Source organism: Ctenopharyngodon idella, chromosome 7 (assembly GCF_019924925.1).
Source record: "Ctenopharyngodon idella isolate HZGC_01 chromosome 7, HZGC01, whole genome shotgun sequence".
In the NCBI taxonomy this organism is placed as follows: domain Eukaryota; kingdom Metazoa; phylum Chordata; class Actinopteri; order Cypriniformes; family Xenocyprididae; genus Ctenopharyngodon; species Ctenopharyngodon idella.
Window position 1 is genome coordinate 44,888,915 of NC_067226.1, and position 19,698 is coordinate 44,908,612.

The 19,698-nt window shown below is 36.0% G+C and overlaps 1 protein-coding gene across 2 annotated transcripts in view; it reads right to left on the reverse strand.

Annotated features, from left to right (window-relative positions):
* The window catches only part of tpcn2 (two pore segment channel 2), a 26,622-nt gene extending 7,859 nt beyond the window's left edge, over positions 1–18,763 (reverse strand). For both annotated transcript variants that reach the window (XM_051900151.1, XM_051900150.1), the window contains exons 1-18: positions 17,841–18,763; positions 14,174–14,232; positions 14,005–14,081; positions 12,305–12,482; positions 11,935–12,051; positions 10,384–10,490; positions 10,146–10,218; positions 7,031–7,130; positions 6,643–6,708; positions 6,460–6,524; positions 3,454–3,563; positions 3,252–3,333; positions 3,081–3,167; positions 1,849–1,968; positions 643–702; positions 294–422; positions 142–191; positions 1–58 (exon numbers count right to left, since the gene is read on the reverse strand). The exon at positions 1–58 is cut by the window's left edge and continues 42 nt beyond it. In XM_051900151.1, the coding sequence (XP_051756111.1) occupies positions 1–58; positions 142–191; positions 294–422; positions 643–702; positions 1,849–1,968; positions 3,081–3,167; positions 3,252–3,333; positions 3,454–3,563; positions 6,460–6,524; positions 6,643–6,708; positions 7,031–7,130; positions 10,146–10,218; positions 10,384–10,490; positions 11,935–12,051; positions 12,305–12,482; positions 14,005–14,081; positions 14,174–14,232; positions 17,841–17,985 (1,683 nt within the window). In that variant the 5' untranslated portion in view covers positions 17,986–18,763. The remainder of the gene's footprint in view (positions 59–141; positions 192–293; positions 423–642; positions 703–1,848; positions 1,969–3,080; positions 3,168–3,251; positions 3,334–3,453; positions 3,564–6,459; positions 6,525–6,642; positions 6,709–7,030; positions 7,131–10,145; positions 10,219–10,383; positions 10,491–11,934; positions 12,052–12,304; positions 12,483–14,004; positions 14,082–14,173; positions 14,233–17,840) is intronic.
* Positions 18,764–19,698: the final 935 nt, after the last annotated feature.

Here is a 19,698-nt window from a genome sequence, read left to right on the forward strand (position 1 = left end):
CATGTTGACCAATCGCACCATCTCCCACAAAGCCATCACACGGTGTGGAACCGGATCCCTGTCAAGGTGAGAGGAAAACATCAGATCTAGGCATTTGAAGAGCAGAAAGTGAGCTTATGATTGCAGATTCCACACACTCACACGTCCTCATAGGGATTCCTGTATGTGATGAATATGGCAATCTGAATTGTCTGTTGAGGATAAAAGAACAACACAATGTGTCTCCAGTTATTGCATGTACGCAACTAATTTTTTTAATAGAATTAAACTACAAAAAAAAAAAATGACATTACCAGCAGAAGAACAGTGAGAAATCCATCAAAAATGTTATTCCTGTAAGACAGGTAGCCTCTCCAACCAAAAGCCACTATTTTCAGTATCATTTCTATTAAATAGTACAGGATGAAAATACAGTTGATGATCTAGAAGACAGAAAAGATATTTGCATTAATATTCACTGAACCACGCTCAAAATTCAGAAAACACAATACATCAACTATTGCTGAAAAAACACCATTTTGTTTTAAAGGCATTTTTTTAATCCAGCCAAAAGGATTTCAAACCAAACCAACCAACAAACTTTATATATGAAAATTCATCATTGCAAAAGCATAAATTGTTTTTAATGCACAAGACGGTCACCTCCATATAGAAGTAATTTCTCTCCGAGGCGGATTTCTCTGAATTCAGAAGCAAGGCGGTCTGCAGAAAAACAACACATATCAGAGATGAACTTCAAGTTTTGGACTGTTTGTGTCCAGTATGCAGGATGGACTAAGTACATAACAAAAGTGATTTCCGGCCTTGGAAAATTGACATCTTCACCCTTTATTCAAATAATATTAAAAATTGGTTAAAGACTTGCAATCATATTACGTAATTGGAGTCAAATGTTTTATTTTGTGATAATAACGCAATGAAACATGACAAATTGTGCGACATAATTTTTGGCCAGGCTGTCATACAAAGAAATTATGAACACTTGCAAAAATAAAAGAGAGAACCAACGCAATATTAATTCCTGATTATATGCTTTTTCCTGTGAGCTTTTTGTTTTTCTTTGCATTTGTTTGCATAGTAAAATAAAACCTGTAGCTGTATTTTTTGCCAAATAATTTTGTCAGATAAAAATACCTTTACCAAGTTTAGTGTTTCGTTTTTCCTTCACATTTAAAATATTTTAAAAACATAGAATATTTTCCTCATATTTTGATCGTTTAATCGAACATGTAGGGTCATAAAAAACACATATCCCCTCCTGACATCACTTTTGGCCACTAGTGTAGTCCAAGCAATAATTTCTTTCAGTAACTATTATGAGGTTATTTATGCATATACTGTCCACAAGATGGCATAATTTCACAATAGAACAAAAAATATCATGCATTCTAATAGACTTTAATACATTCTATTTTTGTGAGCTAAAGTTTTTACCCCTGAGATTTCAAATAATTTTCAATAAATGAAATGAATAATAAAATTAATTGTAGAAAGAATTTATGGTGCATATGATCACTTTTATATTTCTAGATTTTTCTGTGGTCAATGTTTTTCCTGTTTGTATTAAATAATACAAATACATTTAATGACTTGTTTGTGTAAAGTGTTACATTTTGGTTGTTTTACTTAATATTAAAACGTATACAATTTGTCATTTTAATTCAATTTAATTTGCTATTTCTATTGTAAGAGCCCCTTGCAGCTCCATCATGAACCACTGGGTGGTGAAAAAACAATTTGGAAAACCTTATTTTAATCTACTGAATTCTGGAAATGTATGTAATGTTCTTTATGTATGTTGGGTAATGTGATAATTAAAGCAAGTAAGAAGGAAATAAGGTTTCTTACACAGATACAGATGACATTGGCCAGAGCGACAACGTTTCCCAGCACTGTAATATAAAAGTGGCTGTAGATATACTGGATATGCTGTAGGACAGAAGAACTGTACTGTGGCTTTGGTGGATGCTGCAGGGAAAAGACAAAAACAGAACGCTTAATAGGTCTGCTGAAACCAAAAAATTAAAACGAGAATGACTTTTAAATTTCCAATTCAACTCAGTAGCAAACAGGATGCAGAACTGAAATTTATATTTAAATCTAAGGAAGTAAAATTAAATTGAAATGAAATTCAAATAAACCCTGTAAGCAGGGTTGCCAGGTTTTCACAACAAAACCTGCCAAATTGCTACTCAAAACTAGCCCAATCGCATTTCAGGTTTTACCCCACATTCCGGGGGATAAAATCCGCTTTTTTGCAGGGTTCCCCTGGTTCCAGGGGCTAAATATCATGTTATTTGGGGGTTGCTTCAATCCTCTGACATGAAAAATAACCCGTGGCAACAGTGTTAAAGTAGCCCAGTTCTGTGGGAAAACCACGGACTTGGCAACACTGGCTGTAAGAGCAGTTTAATAATACACTCCAAGACTTTGAATTTGAAATATGACCATACACAAAACATGTGGGGCATTTCCTGAAAAAATAAAATAAATAAATACATTTTAAAGGTTATAGGGCAAAAAAAAAAAAAGTTATGCAATTTTTTATTATATTTAATTATATTATTAGACTTATTTAAAATAATAATAATAATAATAATTTAATAATTCAATGTAATTTAATAATAAATGTTATATTTATTTATTATTTTATGCATTTATTTTACATGATTATATTTATTATATGAATTAAACTCATTGTATGGACCTAATAACACATTATTTTCAAAACAGACCCAACAAAACAAAATGAAACAGGCTTATTAGAAGCAAACTTTAAACAGTCATCTATTCTTGCCCAGTTTCTTGTTGTTTTGGACTAATAAAGTTCCTCATTTCGTGACTGTGTCAAGTTCCATACAGCTAATTCCTCTTCCTGTCATTCTGATTCAAATTCCAATGGAACCAATCCTTAACTTGTGAATTCTGCCCGAACCTGCTATGCATCATATTCTAATGATTCTAAAACTAATTTAACCGACTTGTGCATACTGTTCAAAAAGATCGACTTCCTGCAAGAGTCTGAATACACACTGTAATGTAAACTGATCCACATATATAGATGGTCACAAGCAGCAAACCTCTTTCATATAATCCTTGTCCAGCTCATTAAAGATCCTCTGGAAGGCCTCGCCATTGATGAAGCCATCTGGGAACTGCTGAGCAGCCTGAGAGAAACAAAAGACAGGTCAAACAAACATCCATCCCCAATGCTGTTTACTTTAATAAACTATTCTGCAATCCGTATTCACCTTAATGATAGCTTGTCTGCAGTAAGACTTCATGTGAACTCTACTCATGACCTGCAGAAACATGTTCACCGCCACTCGCTCCCTGATCAGCAACAGGAAAAGTCATGTGATCAGGCATGAAACACCACATCAGAGACAGGAATAAGAGAGAATGTTTGCAGAAAAAGCTGTAAGGAAGGTGCTTGAGAGGACTTGATCTTACACATGGCCTTCAGACTGAGTGCTGGTGTGACCTCGGCCCGGACAGCAAAGCACCTCGAACGCAGCCCGAATCCCCAGACGCCTCCTGATTATAGATGTCTGAACTGACATCTAAACACAATAATTAAAGTAACAGTTTACCAAAAATGAACATTCTGTCACCATTTTCTGACTCTCATTTTGTGCATATGACTTTCGTAGAAAAGGAGGTTTACGGCACTCTTTTTTTCAATCTTGGCATTTCCATCCAGCGTTTTTTTTGTGTGTGTTATATCCCAAAATCAGTGCTGTGCGGTGGTGTTTTAAAATGAGGAGGCAAAGTCCTCACATTTTTTTATATACTGTATATTAAATGTTAATTTATGTCCGTTATTCTTAAAGGTCCGGTCTGTGATATTTAGTAGGATCTATTTACAGAAATGCAATATAATATACATAACTGTGTTTTCAGTGGTGTATAAAGACCTTACATAATGAACCGTTATATTTTTATTACCTTAGAATGAGCCATTTCTATCTACATACAGTGCGGGTCCCCTTACATCGAATTCGCCAATGTTTCTACAGTAGCCCTAAATGGACAAACTGCTCTACAAAGTGCGTTTGCTTGACTGGCTATTCTCTGCTGTCTCAGACGATGACATCTTTGTCCTGTGTCAGCCACAGTCCTGTGAGCGGTGGAGTGAGCCATCGGTTGCTAGATGCCGCTAAAATTTACACACTGCACCTTTAATTTCCTGGTTAAATAAACATTAAATAAGAGAGACCAAATACAATTTTAATTTGTATTTTTTGCAATAACTACAGTGGCAAAAAAAAGTATGTGAACCACTTGCAGAATCTGTGAAAATGTGCAAAATTTTAACAAAATAAGAGAGATCATACAAAATGCATGTTATTTTTTATTTAGTACTGTCCTGAGTAAGATATTTTACATAAAAGATGTTTACATATAATCCATAAGACAAAAAAATAGCTGAATTTATTAAAATGACCCCGTTCAAAAGTTTGTGAACCATTGATTCTTAATACTGTGTGTGGTTACCTGGATGATCTACGACTGTTTTTTTGTTTTGTGATGGTTGTTCATGAGTCCCTTGTTTGTTCTGAGCAGTTAAACTGAGCTCTGTTCTTCAGAAAAAATCTCCAGGTCCCAAAAATTCTTCAGTTTTCCACCATCTTTTGCATATTTGAACCCTTTACAGCAGTGACTGAATGATTTTGAGATCCGTCTTTTCACACTGAGGACAACTGAGGGACTCAAACACAACTATTAAAAAAGGTTCAAACATTCACTGATGCTCCAGAAGGAAACACGATGCATTAAAAGTCGGGGAGTGAAAACTTTTGAACAGGATAAAGAGGTCCAAATTTTTCTTATTTCGCTTGAATATAATTTTTTTCATTTAGTACTGCCCTTCGGAAGCAACAGAAAATACTTGCATGTTTCCCTGAAGACAAATTAAATACAATTTACCTTGATCTTTAAATTCAAAAAGTTTTCACCCCCCATCTATTAATGCATCACGTTTTTTTCTGGAGCATCAGTGAATGTTTGAACCTTTTTTAATAGTTGTGTTTGAGTCCCTCAGTTGTCCTCGGTGTGAAAAAATAGATCTCAAAATCATTCAGTCACTGCTGTAAAGGGTTCAAATATGCAAAAAATGCTGGAAAACTGAAGAATCTGCAGGACCTGGAGGATTTTTCTGAAGAACAGAGCTCAGTTTAACTGCTCAGGACAAACAAGGGACTCATGAACAACCATCACACAACAAAAAAACAGTTGTAGATCATCCAGGTAACCACACACAGTATTAAGAATCAATGGTTCACATACTTTTGAATGGGGTTATTTTAATAAATTCAGCTATTTTTTTTTTTTTGTCTTGTGGATTATATGTAAACATCTTTTATGTAAAATATCTTACTCAGGACAGTACTAAATAAAAAATAACATGCATTTTGTATTATCTCCTTTATTTTGTTAAAATTATTAACATTTTCACAGATTCTGCAAGTGGTTCACATACTTTTTCTTGCCACTGTATGTAATGTTCTATTTATTAAAACCAAGTATAAACTTCTTAAAGTTAGTGTTTTTAAGCAATTTTAAATTTATTCCAAAATAATAACTAAAAGCAGTAACAATTTAAACAATATATAGCCTATTATTTGTGAACTAATGTTTAGCTTTTCTTTTTAATAGTCAACTTATTCTCATCAGTCATCAAGCTTGTCTGCACTGGTCACAGACATGAAGATGTACCTTTAATTTCCCCAAGCTGATTTCTCCCCCCACAGTCATCATGTTTTCAGGCCATTTCAAGTTTAATTTTGATCTGACATAAAGTGGTAAAATGGCTGAGTTGTTTACTTACTTTTTAATTAGTCTTCCCATTAACGGCATCATTCTCTTCATTCAGGCCGTTGAGAATGTGCACGAAAACAAGAGGCGAATTTATCCCGTGAACCAATCATATCCAATCATAACCGATCATATCCAATCAAAGCGTGATGGAGGCATTGCCTCATCTCACGTGACTTTCCCTCATTCTTTCTCAATTACCCCCTATTAAACCAACCGCATGCATTAGGGTGTCTGTTTTAAGTCAATGGGGACAGAGGAGGCAAGCCTCCTGTTGTAACTTCACCTGCAGGTGTCGCTGTTGGCCACTGTTACTTTATAAAAACAAGTGACTTATGTGTCACATTTTGTAATATTTGCGTTGTTTTATTTTTTGTAATATCAATTATTTTCTCATCCAGTTTTTTTGCAGAGGCACTGCTTCCCTTGCCTCCTCAGAGGAAACGCCCCTAGGTGGATGGAAACATAGCTACTTTTGTTGTATGGGAAAAAAATGAGCTTGGAAATTACATTCAAAATATATTCCGTGCTCCATGGAAGAAAAACAGTCATTTGAGTTGGAAAATAACGACAGAATTGAACTATTCCTTTACCAAACAAGCCGCAATTTCCTAAAACACAATGTAAGAGTACATCACTCACCAGTAAATATCCCCTGAACTGGTTATAAATAATAGCCGTCATTAGATTCATCAACAAATACGTTCCTGACAGAAACAGTAAAAAAATGTCAATGTTTAATGCAGGTGGAGAGTTATAAATTCAAGTATTATTTACTGCACTCTATATTTACAGTGCAACTCATCTGAGTGCCATAAAACTTACCAAACACACTAAAGAGTATAAAAAAGATAGAATAGCCACGGTTCAGAGAGTATGCTGGAATCATGACTGTTGGGAGAGAAAGAGATGTTGGATTGAACACAGGTTACACGAAAGGTTGTAGGACATTGGTGCAGTTTCACATTTAAATCACACAGATACCTGTGAAAGTTTAACAGAACGTTGTGACAAGTCACAAGACATCATGTCATGTGGTTAAAGCCAATGACTCATAGCCTCTACTGCAATGAGCCAGAAATGACTGAGAAATTGACACAGTGGTGCCAAAATGTCATCTTTGTCATTGAACATCTAAAACTTTACTGAGTCATTAAGTGAGTCGCACCTCCTGAGAGACTTCAACAACATTTACAGTCAAATAAAGATGTACCGTCAGGGTTATTGGCGGTGGTGAGCAGCACTAGCAGAGAAGACAGGGCTTTTGGCAGGTTTTTGAAGTATGTTTCCCATTCTCCATTCTTCTCAGGGTCCTACAGAAACACATCAGCTCAAAGTCAAACTGTAGCAATTGTGATGTTTATTATTTGTAAGCTAATTTAAATAAAAGTGTCTGCTAAATCATTCAAAATATAAAGGTTGTTGGATGTTATTTGCCCCTCTAATAGCCAGATTAAATAATTCCAGATTTAACATTTTTTCATATTTTCTGAAGGATATAAAAGTGGTTCTTGCTCATGCAAAAAAGCAGGCCAGCAGGGCTTGACATTAACTTTTTTGCTCACATTTCGCAATTCTGACTTCTTTTCTCAGAATTGCAAGATATAAACTCACAATTGCGTGTTATATCACACAATTCTGAGAAAAAAAAGTCAGAATTGTGAGATAAAAAGTCACAATTATACCTTTTTTTTTTTTAATTCAATAGCGGAAACAAGCTTCCATAGTTTTCCAAAGTTACTAGCCACTCAACATCTTCACTGGCCACAACTTTGACATCGACACCATGGGGAAAAACTGCCATATAGATATTTTTAATATCATCTCATAGTTTGGCAGCAGGTATATTAGGCTGCTGTCACTTTAAGACCTGACGCACAGATCCATTATACTGTTAAACATGCGTGTTTACGTTCACTTAAAACATAACTAACTGTTTACATACGTGACTACTCGCCAAGACCGGCATTTTGTCATTGTTTTGTGTGTATTTGACTGTTTAAAGGGTTAGTTCACCCAAAAATGAAAATTCTGTCATTAATTACTCACCCTCGTGCCATTTTACACCTGTAAGACCTTTGTTGATCTTCGGAACACGAATTGAGATATTTTTGTTTAAATCCGATGGCTCCGTGAGGCCTACATAGGGAGCAATGACATTTCCTCTCTCAAGATCCATAAAGGTACTAAAAACATATTTAAATCAGTTCATGTGAGTACAGTGGTTCAATATTAATATTATAAAGTGACAAGAATATTTTTGGTGCACCAAAAAAACAAAATCACGACTTATTTAGTGATGGCCGATTTCAAAACACTGCTTCAGGAAGATTCGGAGTGTAATGAATCAGCGTGTCGAATCCGCAGTTCGGAGCGCCAAAGTCACGTGATTTCAGCAGTTTGGCGGTTTGACACGCGATCCGAATCATGATTCGAAACGCTGATTCATTACACTCCGAATCTTCCTGAAGCAGTGTTTTGAAATTGGCCATCACTAAATAAGTCGTTATTTTGTTTTTTTGGCACACCAAAAATATTCTTGTTGCTTTATAATATTAATATTGAACCACTGTACTCACATGAACTGATTTAAATATGTTTTTAGTACGTTTATGGATCTTGAGAGAGGAAATGTCATTGCTCCCTATGTAGGCCTCACGGAGCCATCAGATTTAAACAAAAATATCTTAATTTGCATTCCGAAGATTAACGAAGGTCTTACGGGTCTGGAACGGCATGAGCGTGAGTAATTAATGACAGAATTTTCATTTTTGGGTGAACTAACCCTTTAAGCACAATATATAAGCAGCGAAAAATAACTCAATGTAGTACTGAGAAGCGGCTTTAGGCGCACTTTGGGTGTGAGCACAAAACCTGCAGGAATGAGTAAAATTATGTGCAATCCCACGCTGAAATTCAAGCTCTGTAACACCAACAATATTCATCCGGAGCAAATGAAACGAGTGAGTGAGGGGAGGCGGGTTTGTGTGTCAATTCGCTGTCGGAGAGATGAGAGAGAGAAAGAGCAGCTGGTATCGTGTGTCTATTCTGCGGAAAATTAGTAGCCTATTGGAAACCTTATTTTTCAGTTTCGATATGTATTGAAAAATCTATTTTTTTGACAACACTACATATAAACGCAGTTTATTATTTCAGATGCCTACTACAACTGAAAAAAAATGTATAGCCTATATATTATATAAAATTCAACCCGCCAAAGTGACTAGTAGGAGTGACTGCGTAACACGCCACTGCTGAAATCCACTCGCATTTGGCAGGTTGGCGGGTGTTAATGTCAAGCCCTGCTGCCAGGAAGTTAGAGTGTTGTAGACGGGTGCTGTGTGGTTGCTGAGGTATTCTGAGGGATTCAGCATGTAGCTATGTGGTTTCAATGGTGCTTTACTTGGGAGATCTGCATAGTTGCTTTGTGGCCACTTACTGACTCATGTCAAAAGAGCCCACATCCAAGCTTTTATATTGGTATCTAGATATGACCTTCAATGTAAGTCTATAGAAATTATTTGCCCATTCTATTTTCCACCCAGTGAAATCCACATGTGTCAGTTTCCGCTACTGGAGGGTCACTGTCCTGCAGAGTGTAGCTCCAACTGGATCCAAAACACCTGCCTGGAAGTTTCTAGTAATCCTGAAGACATTGATTGATAACTCTGCAGGACAGTGACCCTCCAGGAACTGAGTTTGACACTCCTGGTCTAATCGCTAAGAAATGTAATAGCACATCTCTCTCCAACAAGCTGACCTGAGGTATCATTTATATCCAAAGCATAAACTCTAGGCCCTGTTTACACCTGGTATTAAGAAGCATTTTTGTCAATCCAATCACAAGTGGGCGATACCAAATACAGGTGCAAACGGGGTCTAAATTGTCCACTTTCGACCACTTCCAGAGGTAGTTGAAAACACATTTGACCGGATTGCTTTCGTAGTGTAAACTCTCATGTGATCGAATGCGTTCGAACAGCCATAAAAGACCGCCTACTCTCCGCCTACTGACCTGATGTGCAAACATGATGGTAAGCGCACTAGCCAGACAGGATTTCAACTTCAAACCAAGTTTGGTTTGAAGAATGGATTAGGGTTAGGGTTAGGGTTAACAATGTTCTCTCAGCATTCCTGATTTCTAACATGCACTCACAGCGTTCGGCGTGGTCTTGCGTTCATATGTAAATTACGTGTGCTTATTATTATTATTTATTATTGTTGAGTTATTTGGCAAAGATTATATTCGGAGTTAGGGGCTTGTTCAAAAAAAAAAAAAAAGTGGACCCATTTAAAAAAGAAATCATAAGTGTGTGAGGACTTATTACATCTGATTTGGAAAATATCAGCATTCCAATCATGGTGAATATGCAGAGGTGTAATGCCAGGAGCAGGATAACACTGAAAGAGAAATAGAGAATAGAGAGAGTCAATGTTTATTGTCATTATTTTAAAATTGCAATATTAAAATGAGACGGCACCCAAATTGAGAAGTGAAAATAGTGAGAAATTATATAAAGGCCGTTATGGGAAAAACCCACAAAGAAAAAAAAAACCCATCATTACCTTGCTATCTCTGGAAGAGTCCTTTTGATACATTTTAGAGTTTTCTTCATGAGGGAGGAGTTTTGCAAGAGGAAAAACGGGCGAATCAGTCTCCTGACTCTTAAATTCTGTGGGACAGAATGACAGGGTAATATTACAATCGGACGGCTGCTGATTGAGTCAATCCTGCTTCCCAAGATATTAACCCCCGGTTTCACAGACGAGGCTTAAGCCTAGTCCCAGACTAAAATGCATGTTTGAGCTGTCTTAACTGAAAGCAAACTATCATTGTTTTGTCTCAGGATGCACACCAGTAATGTTTTTTTACAAAAGCAACTTAAATGTCCTAACTGAACTAATCCTGGACAAATCCTGGCTTAATCTAAGCCCTGTCTGTCAAACCAGACCATTGAATATTTACTTATTGAAGACTTTAAAGCAGAGGTGTCCAAACTCTAGCATGCCTAATTAGACCTTAATTAGCTGGTTCAGGTGTGTTTAATTGGGGTTAAAGCTGAACTCTGCAGGACAGTGATCCTCCAAGAGCAGGACTGTACACCCCTGCTTTAAAGGAATAGATTAAATTATGTTTTCATATATGAGTTAACTATGCCTTTAAGTGTATGGAGGACTGTAAAGTGCTACTTAAATAAAATGAAGAAATCAATTATCAATGTATTATTTCAAAAATAAAAATGTGATTAATCATATCAAATAGACAAATAAGCATATTTTAAACTGTTTATTTTATTTATGCTTAAAAATGTATTAAAATGAAAGGAAAAAAAATTAAATCAACTTTTTGAGTTTACTTAATTGGACGTAATACGTTAATCAGGTGTGCTATTGTCTGTTACGACACTGATGATGATGAAGATGATGATGATGATGTGAATCGACACATTTTGTCTTTGCTATGTGGCCTCTAAATAAAGTATTTTTTGTAAGAAATCTTCCACTATTATGAGCGCGAGCTCCTCTCCTTCAACTTTAACTGAAAGAAAAAATATATATATTTATACTTTTTGAAGATTTTACACATTTTCTTTATTTATTTGATAATAGAGTTGGGCAGATCACATTTGATTAAATTATTTAATTTAAACAGGTCTATTTATCTGTTAATTTGAAGAGTGATTTATGAATGAATTGCTTTATTATTTAACTATTTTTAAATAGGAATAATTTTAAATATGGCTATTATTATTCAATTTAAAACACATTTAATTAAAATTGTAATTTACAATTTTCCTTTTGAATACAGAAATTAATTTATTCCTTCATTTTATTATTAAGTGACACTAATAGTCCTCCATGTGTTAAGAGTTTGGAATCACTATAATATACTAACATACTAGGAAGGAATCTTACGGTGCAGGAGTTTTCAAACTGTTCCTGGAGCCTCCTGTACAACACTGTACATTTGTGATGTCTCCTTTATTTAACAGCTGAATTAACTCATGTACTCCTTGACCTGAGCTAGGTGTGTCCAATATGGGAGACGTCCAAAATACGCTGTTCTAGGGAGGCTCCAGGAATGGTTTGAAAACTGCTGTTAGGCATTGTACTCACCTCATTACACATCATGCTAACACTCAACATCCAATCAATAACTGATGCTGCAATCACTATTATATAACCAATCAGCCATTTGTTCATACGGAACTCCTCCCATCCTATCAGATAGCTCTGCAAAACAAACAATACATCCAATACGTTCCTTAATACAATATTAAGCGACATATGCCACAACAATACAAAATTAATAGTAGCAGTTTAATTTAAGAAGGTCAATTTAAAGTAATCAAAATGGACAGTTCTTGTTTGTTTCCTCTTGTGTTTCACACAATAAAGTCAGTCATATGGATTTGAAAGACAAATAAAGACAAAATTTTCACAAATTTTCCCAATGGTCAATTAAATATTATTTCCGGATTTCTACCTTCACAGTGATGTCAAGGATGAAGATACAAAGGCAGACCATCTCGATCCCCTCCGTCAGTCCACAAGGAGGCTCCCAGGGCTTGGGTTTGAAACGAATGTCTGAAGTGTAGGTTAGAGAGGAGGGTCTCTCAATGAAGGCCAGTGCCAGTACAACAGCAATGGTGAAACCCAGACCCCTTCGAGAGAGAGAGAGAGAGTGTGGGAAAGGAGATTCAGTAACAAATCTGTGTGTAACTGATAGAGACAGATAGAAATATGTTCAAACAACCCCATACAGTAAGCAGCTAGAGCAGGGGTTTCTCAACTCTGGCCCTCGAGATCCACTTACCTGCTGAGTTTAGCTCCAACCCTGATCGAACTCACCTGCCTGTAACTTTCTAGGGCTGCGTCCGAAATCACCCCCTATACCCTTATACCGTGGATATTTGAGGGGACAGCCATTTGTAGTGGTGTCCGAAACCATAGTGGACGATATCGATTGCACTCATTAAATTATACAATGTTTGATTAGGTTTGGAGCAAAACTCTGCAGGAAAGTGGATCTCGAGGGAAAAGTTTCAGGTTAGTACAATTTTTTTTTTTTTTTTTTTTCAAAGAAATTAATTCTTTTATTCAGCAAGGATGCATTAAATTCATCAAAAGTGAATTAAAGACTTTTACAATTATACAAAAACATTTTATCACGGTACAAAAAACTCAAAAATATGAAGCAGCACACAACTGTTTTCAACATTGACAATAATCAGAAATGTTTCTTGAGCAGCAAATCAACATATTAGAATGATTTCTGAAGGATCATGTGACACTGAAGACTGGAGTAATGATGCTGAAAATTCAGCTTTGATCACAGGAATAAATAAAACTTTAAAATATATTAAAATAGAAAAGAGTTATTTTGAAAGAGTTAAAATATTTTCAAGTATAAGAGACTTTCAAAATTATTTATTTACTTTTGAACAGGTGAATATTGAAGGACCGTCTCTTTTTTAAGTAGCCAATAACCTTCAGTGTTGGGGGAACCGCATTAAAAGTAACTCGAGTCAAGTAATCAGATTACTTTTAAGTAAGCAGTAAAGTAACACATTACCTTTAAATTTACAACAAAATATCTGAGTAACTTTTTCAAATAAGTAACCCAAGTTACTTTGTTTTCCCATTTTTTGACCTCAACTGTACAGGTGTGAATTTGCATTTCCTTCAGCCGGAGGATTATTCGTTTCACTTTTGGTGTGAAAGGGACTTTACGTTTGCCAAAACCCCAGGTTAGAAAAAGTAACGCAAAAGTAACATAATACATTACTTTCAATAAAAAGTAACTAAGTAATGCAATTTGTTAGTTTTTAGGGAGTAGCACAATATCGTAACACATTACTTTTAAAAGTAACTTTCCCCAACACTACTAGTTTTAAGTTTATGTCACAGAAGGTGAACTAAGATCTGCTGGTATATCTGTTGTTAGCCAGTGACACATGAAATTAGGGAGAGGAACATTCTCTTCTAAATAGCATTAAATTTGACAAAATGCCCATGGATGCGAGATGAGTCATAAATTATTTTTGTTTGATTTTCCAGAGGAAAAAAAGACTTTTAAACTGTATATAATCTGAAGTTAATTTTGTCAGCTTCTAGAAGTACCAGTCAGACCAGCTGTCCACATGTATGGGACATAGTTGGCAAAATCAATTTCTGCTTGCTTACCACTGACATATCCTGGAGTAATACCATCTGTATAACTGTAAGGACCCAGAATCAACCCTGTGATTGATGGATCGATACTGTGGGAAACAGCACACAGGGAAATTAGACAATCAATCAATATATAAATACATAAATGTGGAAAAAATAAAATCAAAAATATCTTTTTAACCTGAATTGCATCTTCAATAAATACAACTGCCTGCTGGATATAGAGTTCTGAATCTGCATCTGTGTCATAGGAAAAACACATGGATAAACAAAAAGTTTGTGTTTTGTTTTTTTGCAAAAATGTCTCTAAATTTTATTTTTTTTTTGCATTGGAGATACAAAGTACAAATATTAAAACTCTGTAATGTAAACAAAACTCCAGTGAAAGATATTGCTCCAAAAGCATCTTTCCCTTATTACACTCAATTAAACACTCTCAGAGCAAAGTCTGTGACCAGCTGCAAAAACACAGCCACAATGTTACAACTGTCTTAAAGGTGCAATAAGTGATTTCCGAGAAACGCTGTTGATATTTGAAATCCACCCAAAAAAACGCACCCCTCCCTTCATTGCTCTGCCCCCAAATGCACAAGAACACAATCCAGGAGTGGATGTCTCTTTATCATAGCTGAAGCAAAGCAAAATAATGCTTTGCTTCAGCACAGCGAAGATGACAAACGAACATCAAGGAAAAACAAAAAGTGAACATATAGTACACAAAAGTATATACAAGCAAGATTTGTGGTTAGTCACCAGCATCACACCTGCTCCAGAGCTCAAAAAAAAACACCTCATGTTACTATAGCTAATAGCTTAGTAAGCTTTTCTAATACTAACGCGGGTCCTAAAGCTCTTGTCTGATCATAACCCTTCTTTTACCAGTGATATTCCTCTTAAGTTTTCTCTTTTGTAATGTTGTCATGATACTGGAATTTCTAACTTCGATACGATACCTTGGAAAGTATGATATTCTATACCATTTTAGATACCATGAGGAAAAAACACTGCATAAACTATCATATATATATATTTTTAATATTATTTCTTTTCTTTTTTTTTTTGTCCCTCCATTGAAAGTCTCTAGGCAATCAAAAATTTCTTCTGAAGAGGTCTCTTTATATGATAAAGCTTTTAAGCTTTTTTCATATATAAACGTTGATCAATTACCATTACAATTATCTCACAAATATTTGTAACAACTCAATGTATTTGTTTTTACAAAGGGGTAATTTTGTTGCAATACCTTTACAAAGCACAAGGAAGCTTGATTTCAAATGGTAAACTGAATTTTAAAAAAAGACAAGTAAACAGTAATAAAATAAGAACAAATAAACAAATTACTAACAATATCACAAATAAATACAATAAAAAAAAAGATACAAATTATATAGACTGCTTTGTTTTTTCAGGTAGGTCTAACATTCAGGTAAGAAACTGAATAAAAAAATAATCAAAGTATACACACTGGATGACCTTCATTGTAAAAAATGAAATACAGATTATTCAATTAAAGTAACACAAGTCAATCAGTCAAGAGCAGTAAGTGATTTTCTCTTTGTCTTTCGTTGTTTGAGTAACATGAACAACATAGAGAGCGGCACGTTTATTAGGCTGCTGTCCCTTTAAGACCTGACGCTCGCACGGATCCAAAATACTGTCACACATTTGTCCTAAACTGTTTACCACTGTGTTTACTTTAATACTCACCAAGATGGGCATTGTGACATTATTTTTGAGTGTGTTTAACCATTAATAAGCCACGAAAAAGAGCTCATTTTGGCACTTCTGTGTCAGAGGCGGCTTTATTATGCGTGTGCCCTTCGGATGTGAGTGCGAAATCTGCAGGAATGAGTAGAATTATGCGCAATCCCGTGCCGAAATGCAGACCCGGTCACACCAAAACTATTTAACCGGAGCAAATGAGACGACTTAAAGAGAGGAGGTGGGTGCATGTCTACTCACTCTCAGAGATGAGAGCAAGAAAGAGCAGCTGGTATCGGTGTATCGATACTGCAGAAATAAGTATTGGATTGTTTCAGATATTTCAGTATCGATACATATCAAAATATAGATATTTTTGACAACACTACTCTTTTGTAATGTCTCTCAGCCATCTCCCTTTCTACAGTCTTCCTTCCTTCAAATCTCCTTCTTGCTTACTCTCTCTCCTCCCCCATCATGAGTGGACATGCCCTGCTACTGCTGATTGGCTACAAGTGTGTTGTGGCGCGATCCATTTTTAACAGTGTTTATCAGAAATCGCTTACTGCACCTTTAAGAACTAGTCTGACCAGCTGGCAGTTTGCCAAGGAGTAATCGGCCTTATTTTTTGGATTTAAATTATATATATATATATATATATATATATGACCAGTCTTAAAGAAAAAAATTGACTTTTGAGACTAGACTAAGCATTTTATGCAGCTGGCCACAGGTGCGAAATTTAAAGGAACACTCCACTTTTTTTGAAAATATGCTCATTTTCCAACTCCCCTAGAGTTAAACAGTTGAGTTTTACCGTTTTCGAATCCATTCAGCCGATCTCCGGGTCTGGCAGTACCACTTTTAGCATAGCTTAGCATAGTTCATTGAATCTGATTAGACCGTTAACATCTCGTTAAAAAATGACCAAAGAGTTTCAATATTTTTCCTATTTAACTGTACTAAGACCGACAGAAAATGAAAAGTCGCGAATTTTTTTAGGCCGATATGGCTAGGAACTATACTCTCATTCCGGCGTAATAATCAAGGAACTTTGCTTCCGTACCATGGGTGCAGCAGGCGCAATGATATTACGCAGCGCCTGTGACACCCTGCTTGCACAGGGAGTGTGCCTTGCAACCATGGAGACATTTGTGAGAGACACTATCATTGCGCCTGCTGCAGCCATGGTACGGCAGCAAAGTTCCTTGATTATTACGCCAGAAAGACAGTATAGTTCCTAGCCATATCGGCCTAGAAAATCACAACTTTTCATTTTCCGTCGGCCTTAGTACACGATGTAACTACAAAAGAGTCAAGTTTTAAATAGGAAAAATATGGAAACTCTTTGGTCATTTTTTAACGAGATGCTAACGGTCTAATCAGATTCAATGAACTATGCTAAGCTATGCTAAAAGTGGTACCGCCAGACCCGGAGATCGGCTGAATGGATTCGAAAACGGTAAAACTCAACGGTTTAACTCTAGGAGTTGGAAAATGAGCATATTTTCAAAAAAAAGTGGAGTGTTCCTTTAATGGATCATTCTATGACTTGTATGTATTCTGAATTTAAAAATATATATATAATCTGAATGTAAGACAATGATGTGTGTGGCTCAGATTTCAGGTCCTGAAAGCACCAGTGTCACAGGATATCCAGAAGTCTCTTGCCAAACCTGAGCTTCTCAACAGGATATGAGCCAGCAAATCCAAACCATCCTTGAGTGATAACGCTATTGTGGACTCTGAAAGTTTAATTTACTTTGTACTGGATGTATATAAAATCACAGACTAAAACATAACCAGTCAGCATTCAGGTTAGACTAACATAAAGTTTGAGTTGTATATTGCAACACTTTTTATAAAAACAGCTCCAGGGCACTACTGAAACTGTAGCCCTATGTGTTTAATCTCTGTAATTTGATTCATGCAAGAAAGCAATAACAACATATTTGAAGTCAAAGTGACCTAAAGGGCAACTCAACCAATAAAGAGACAATGGTGTGTTTGTCTGACAGCAAAAACAGAAAGAGGAAAGTGAATATGACACTAGCCCGGACAGAAGATAAGCCTGAACAATGCTATAGAAAAGTTTTAAGTCAGTCAGGAGTCTATGACACTTGTCTCAGGTCTGAGTGAATACATACCCTGCTCCTCTGAATCGTCAGTCACTGAATAGGACAGCCGTCCTGATCTTGATGATTCTTCATGTTTATGTTGATCACTATCATGAGATCCATAATCTCCTGAGCCCCGGTTAATGCTTCCAGTAAGTAGCGGCTCGTCTTCCATCTAGACAATCGCTACAAGTCTTCAAATACTCCAAAATGAATCCCACACAGGATGTTAAAGGTTTTGCTAATGACGAAGGACAAACCTAAACGAGTCTTCTGTCCATGTTAAATAGGGTGACAGTCTCGACAATAAACATAGTGGAGACGCACTTGGTTTCATACCCACGGACAGTAGCTATAAGTCGGTGTAAAAACATGTCTGGGAGGACAACCGTGCTCGAAGAGTTTTTAGGAGACGTCAACTCCTCCCATATCCTCTACTCTTTCACATAAAACGCTCGCTCATGTCTGAGGGTCAGAGCACTATAGTAAGTACCATTAGGTAAGTTTCACTTTAGCGAATCGGTTCGAACGATTCTTCACAATGAACCAGTATGCGAATCAGTTCGAAAGAATCACTAAAAAGAACGTGTACGAAAGAACAGGTCTCTGCTGGGTTTGTGTTGTCGATCAAATAATTGTCTGCCTTTGTTTTTTAAATATAGGCTCGTCGTTAGTCTAGGTAACGTTAGATGGCGGAGAAATTTGGGCGTAGCAGCTTGTCCTAAGTTTTCCTTAAAGTTCATTTGCGTCACAACATGAACTTCAAAAGGATTGAGCAAGCGTGGGAATTTATCGGCGACCTGTAACACTTTTATCAGGTTCTAAGAACATACATAAATACGTACAAGCATACATAACACTGAAATAAACTTTCTTTCTTCTAATTATAGCAATATAAAAAGTGTGTGGGTGAATGACCAGCACCACCGTGTCTGTCTGTGTGTGTGTGTGTGTGTGTGTGTGTGAATGATAGCTGTATCAGTGTGTGTCAGACCTTCGGACCGTTTCACACATACAAAAAGGAAGTCAATTCTTCTCAAGCCACAAACTCATCCGCATCCACATCCGCCTCGTGCTTTCTGCTTTAACAGCAAATCTTTCAAATACCTACGTTTGCATGCCATGTGTTTTAATATATTGGTTAAAATATTGTTTTAATTGGTAATCAATAACTTTCCATCCTGTTAGTCTTTTATATCTAAACAAAAAGCCACTTCCAACATTATTCTCCAGGAAGTGACATCATTTTTGGTGGGAAAACCAGTGGGACTGACAATATTTATTTATTGTTTGTTTGTTTGTTTAACATTTCAAAAATTACCTTCAGGTTAAAAGAATAGTTAACCCAAAAATGAAAATTCTGTGATCATTTACTCACCCTCATGTCATTCCAGACTTGTATGACTTTCTTTCTTCTGTGGAACAGAGAAGATATTTTGAGAAATTTCTGTTTTGTAATATACTGGAAGTCAGTGTTCAGCAAAACGGTTTGGTTATCAGCATTCTTCAAAATAAAATTTTGTGTTTCGCAAATCAAAGTCTGGACCAACATGAGGGTGAATAAATGATCACAGAAATTTCATTTTGGGCTGAACTATCTGTTTAAGTTCTATCCTGTTTTCTTGTGACTTTTCAGATAATCTATATAGCTACAATTTACCAACCTTAAGTGCCTGAGCTTTACCAGAGCCTATTTCTAGAAGTCTGCTAAACCTTTTTATAGAAATACCTCTAATATTACAAGCATGAGGTACTGTATAACAGGAATGGCCCAGTAATCATTGTTATTGCATTGTGTTCTTGATAAATATGCTGTCTGAGCTGATCTGGGTAAATATCACTTGTGATCACCTCAATGAAAGATATAGTGACAGTACAGGATATCTGG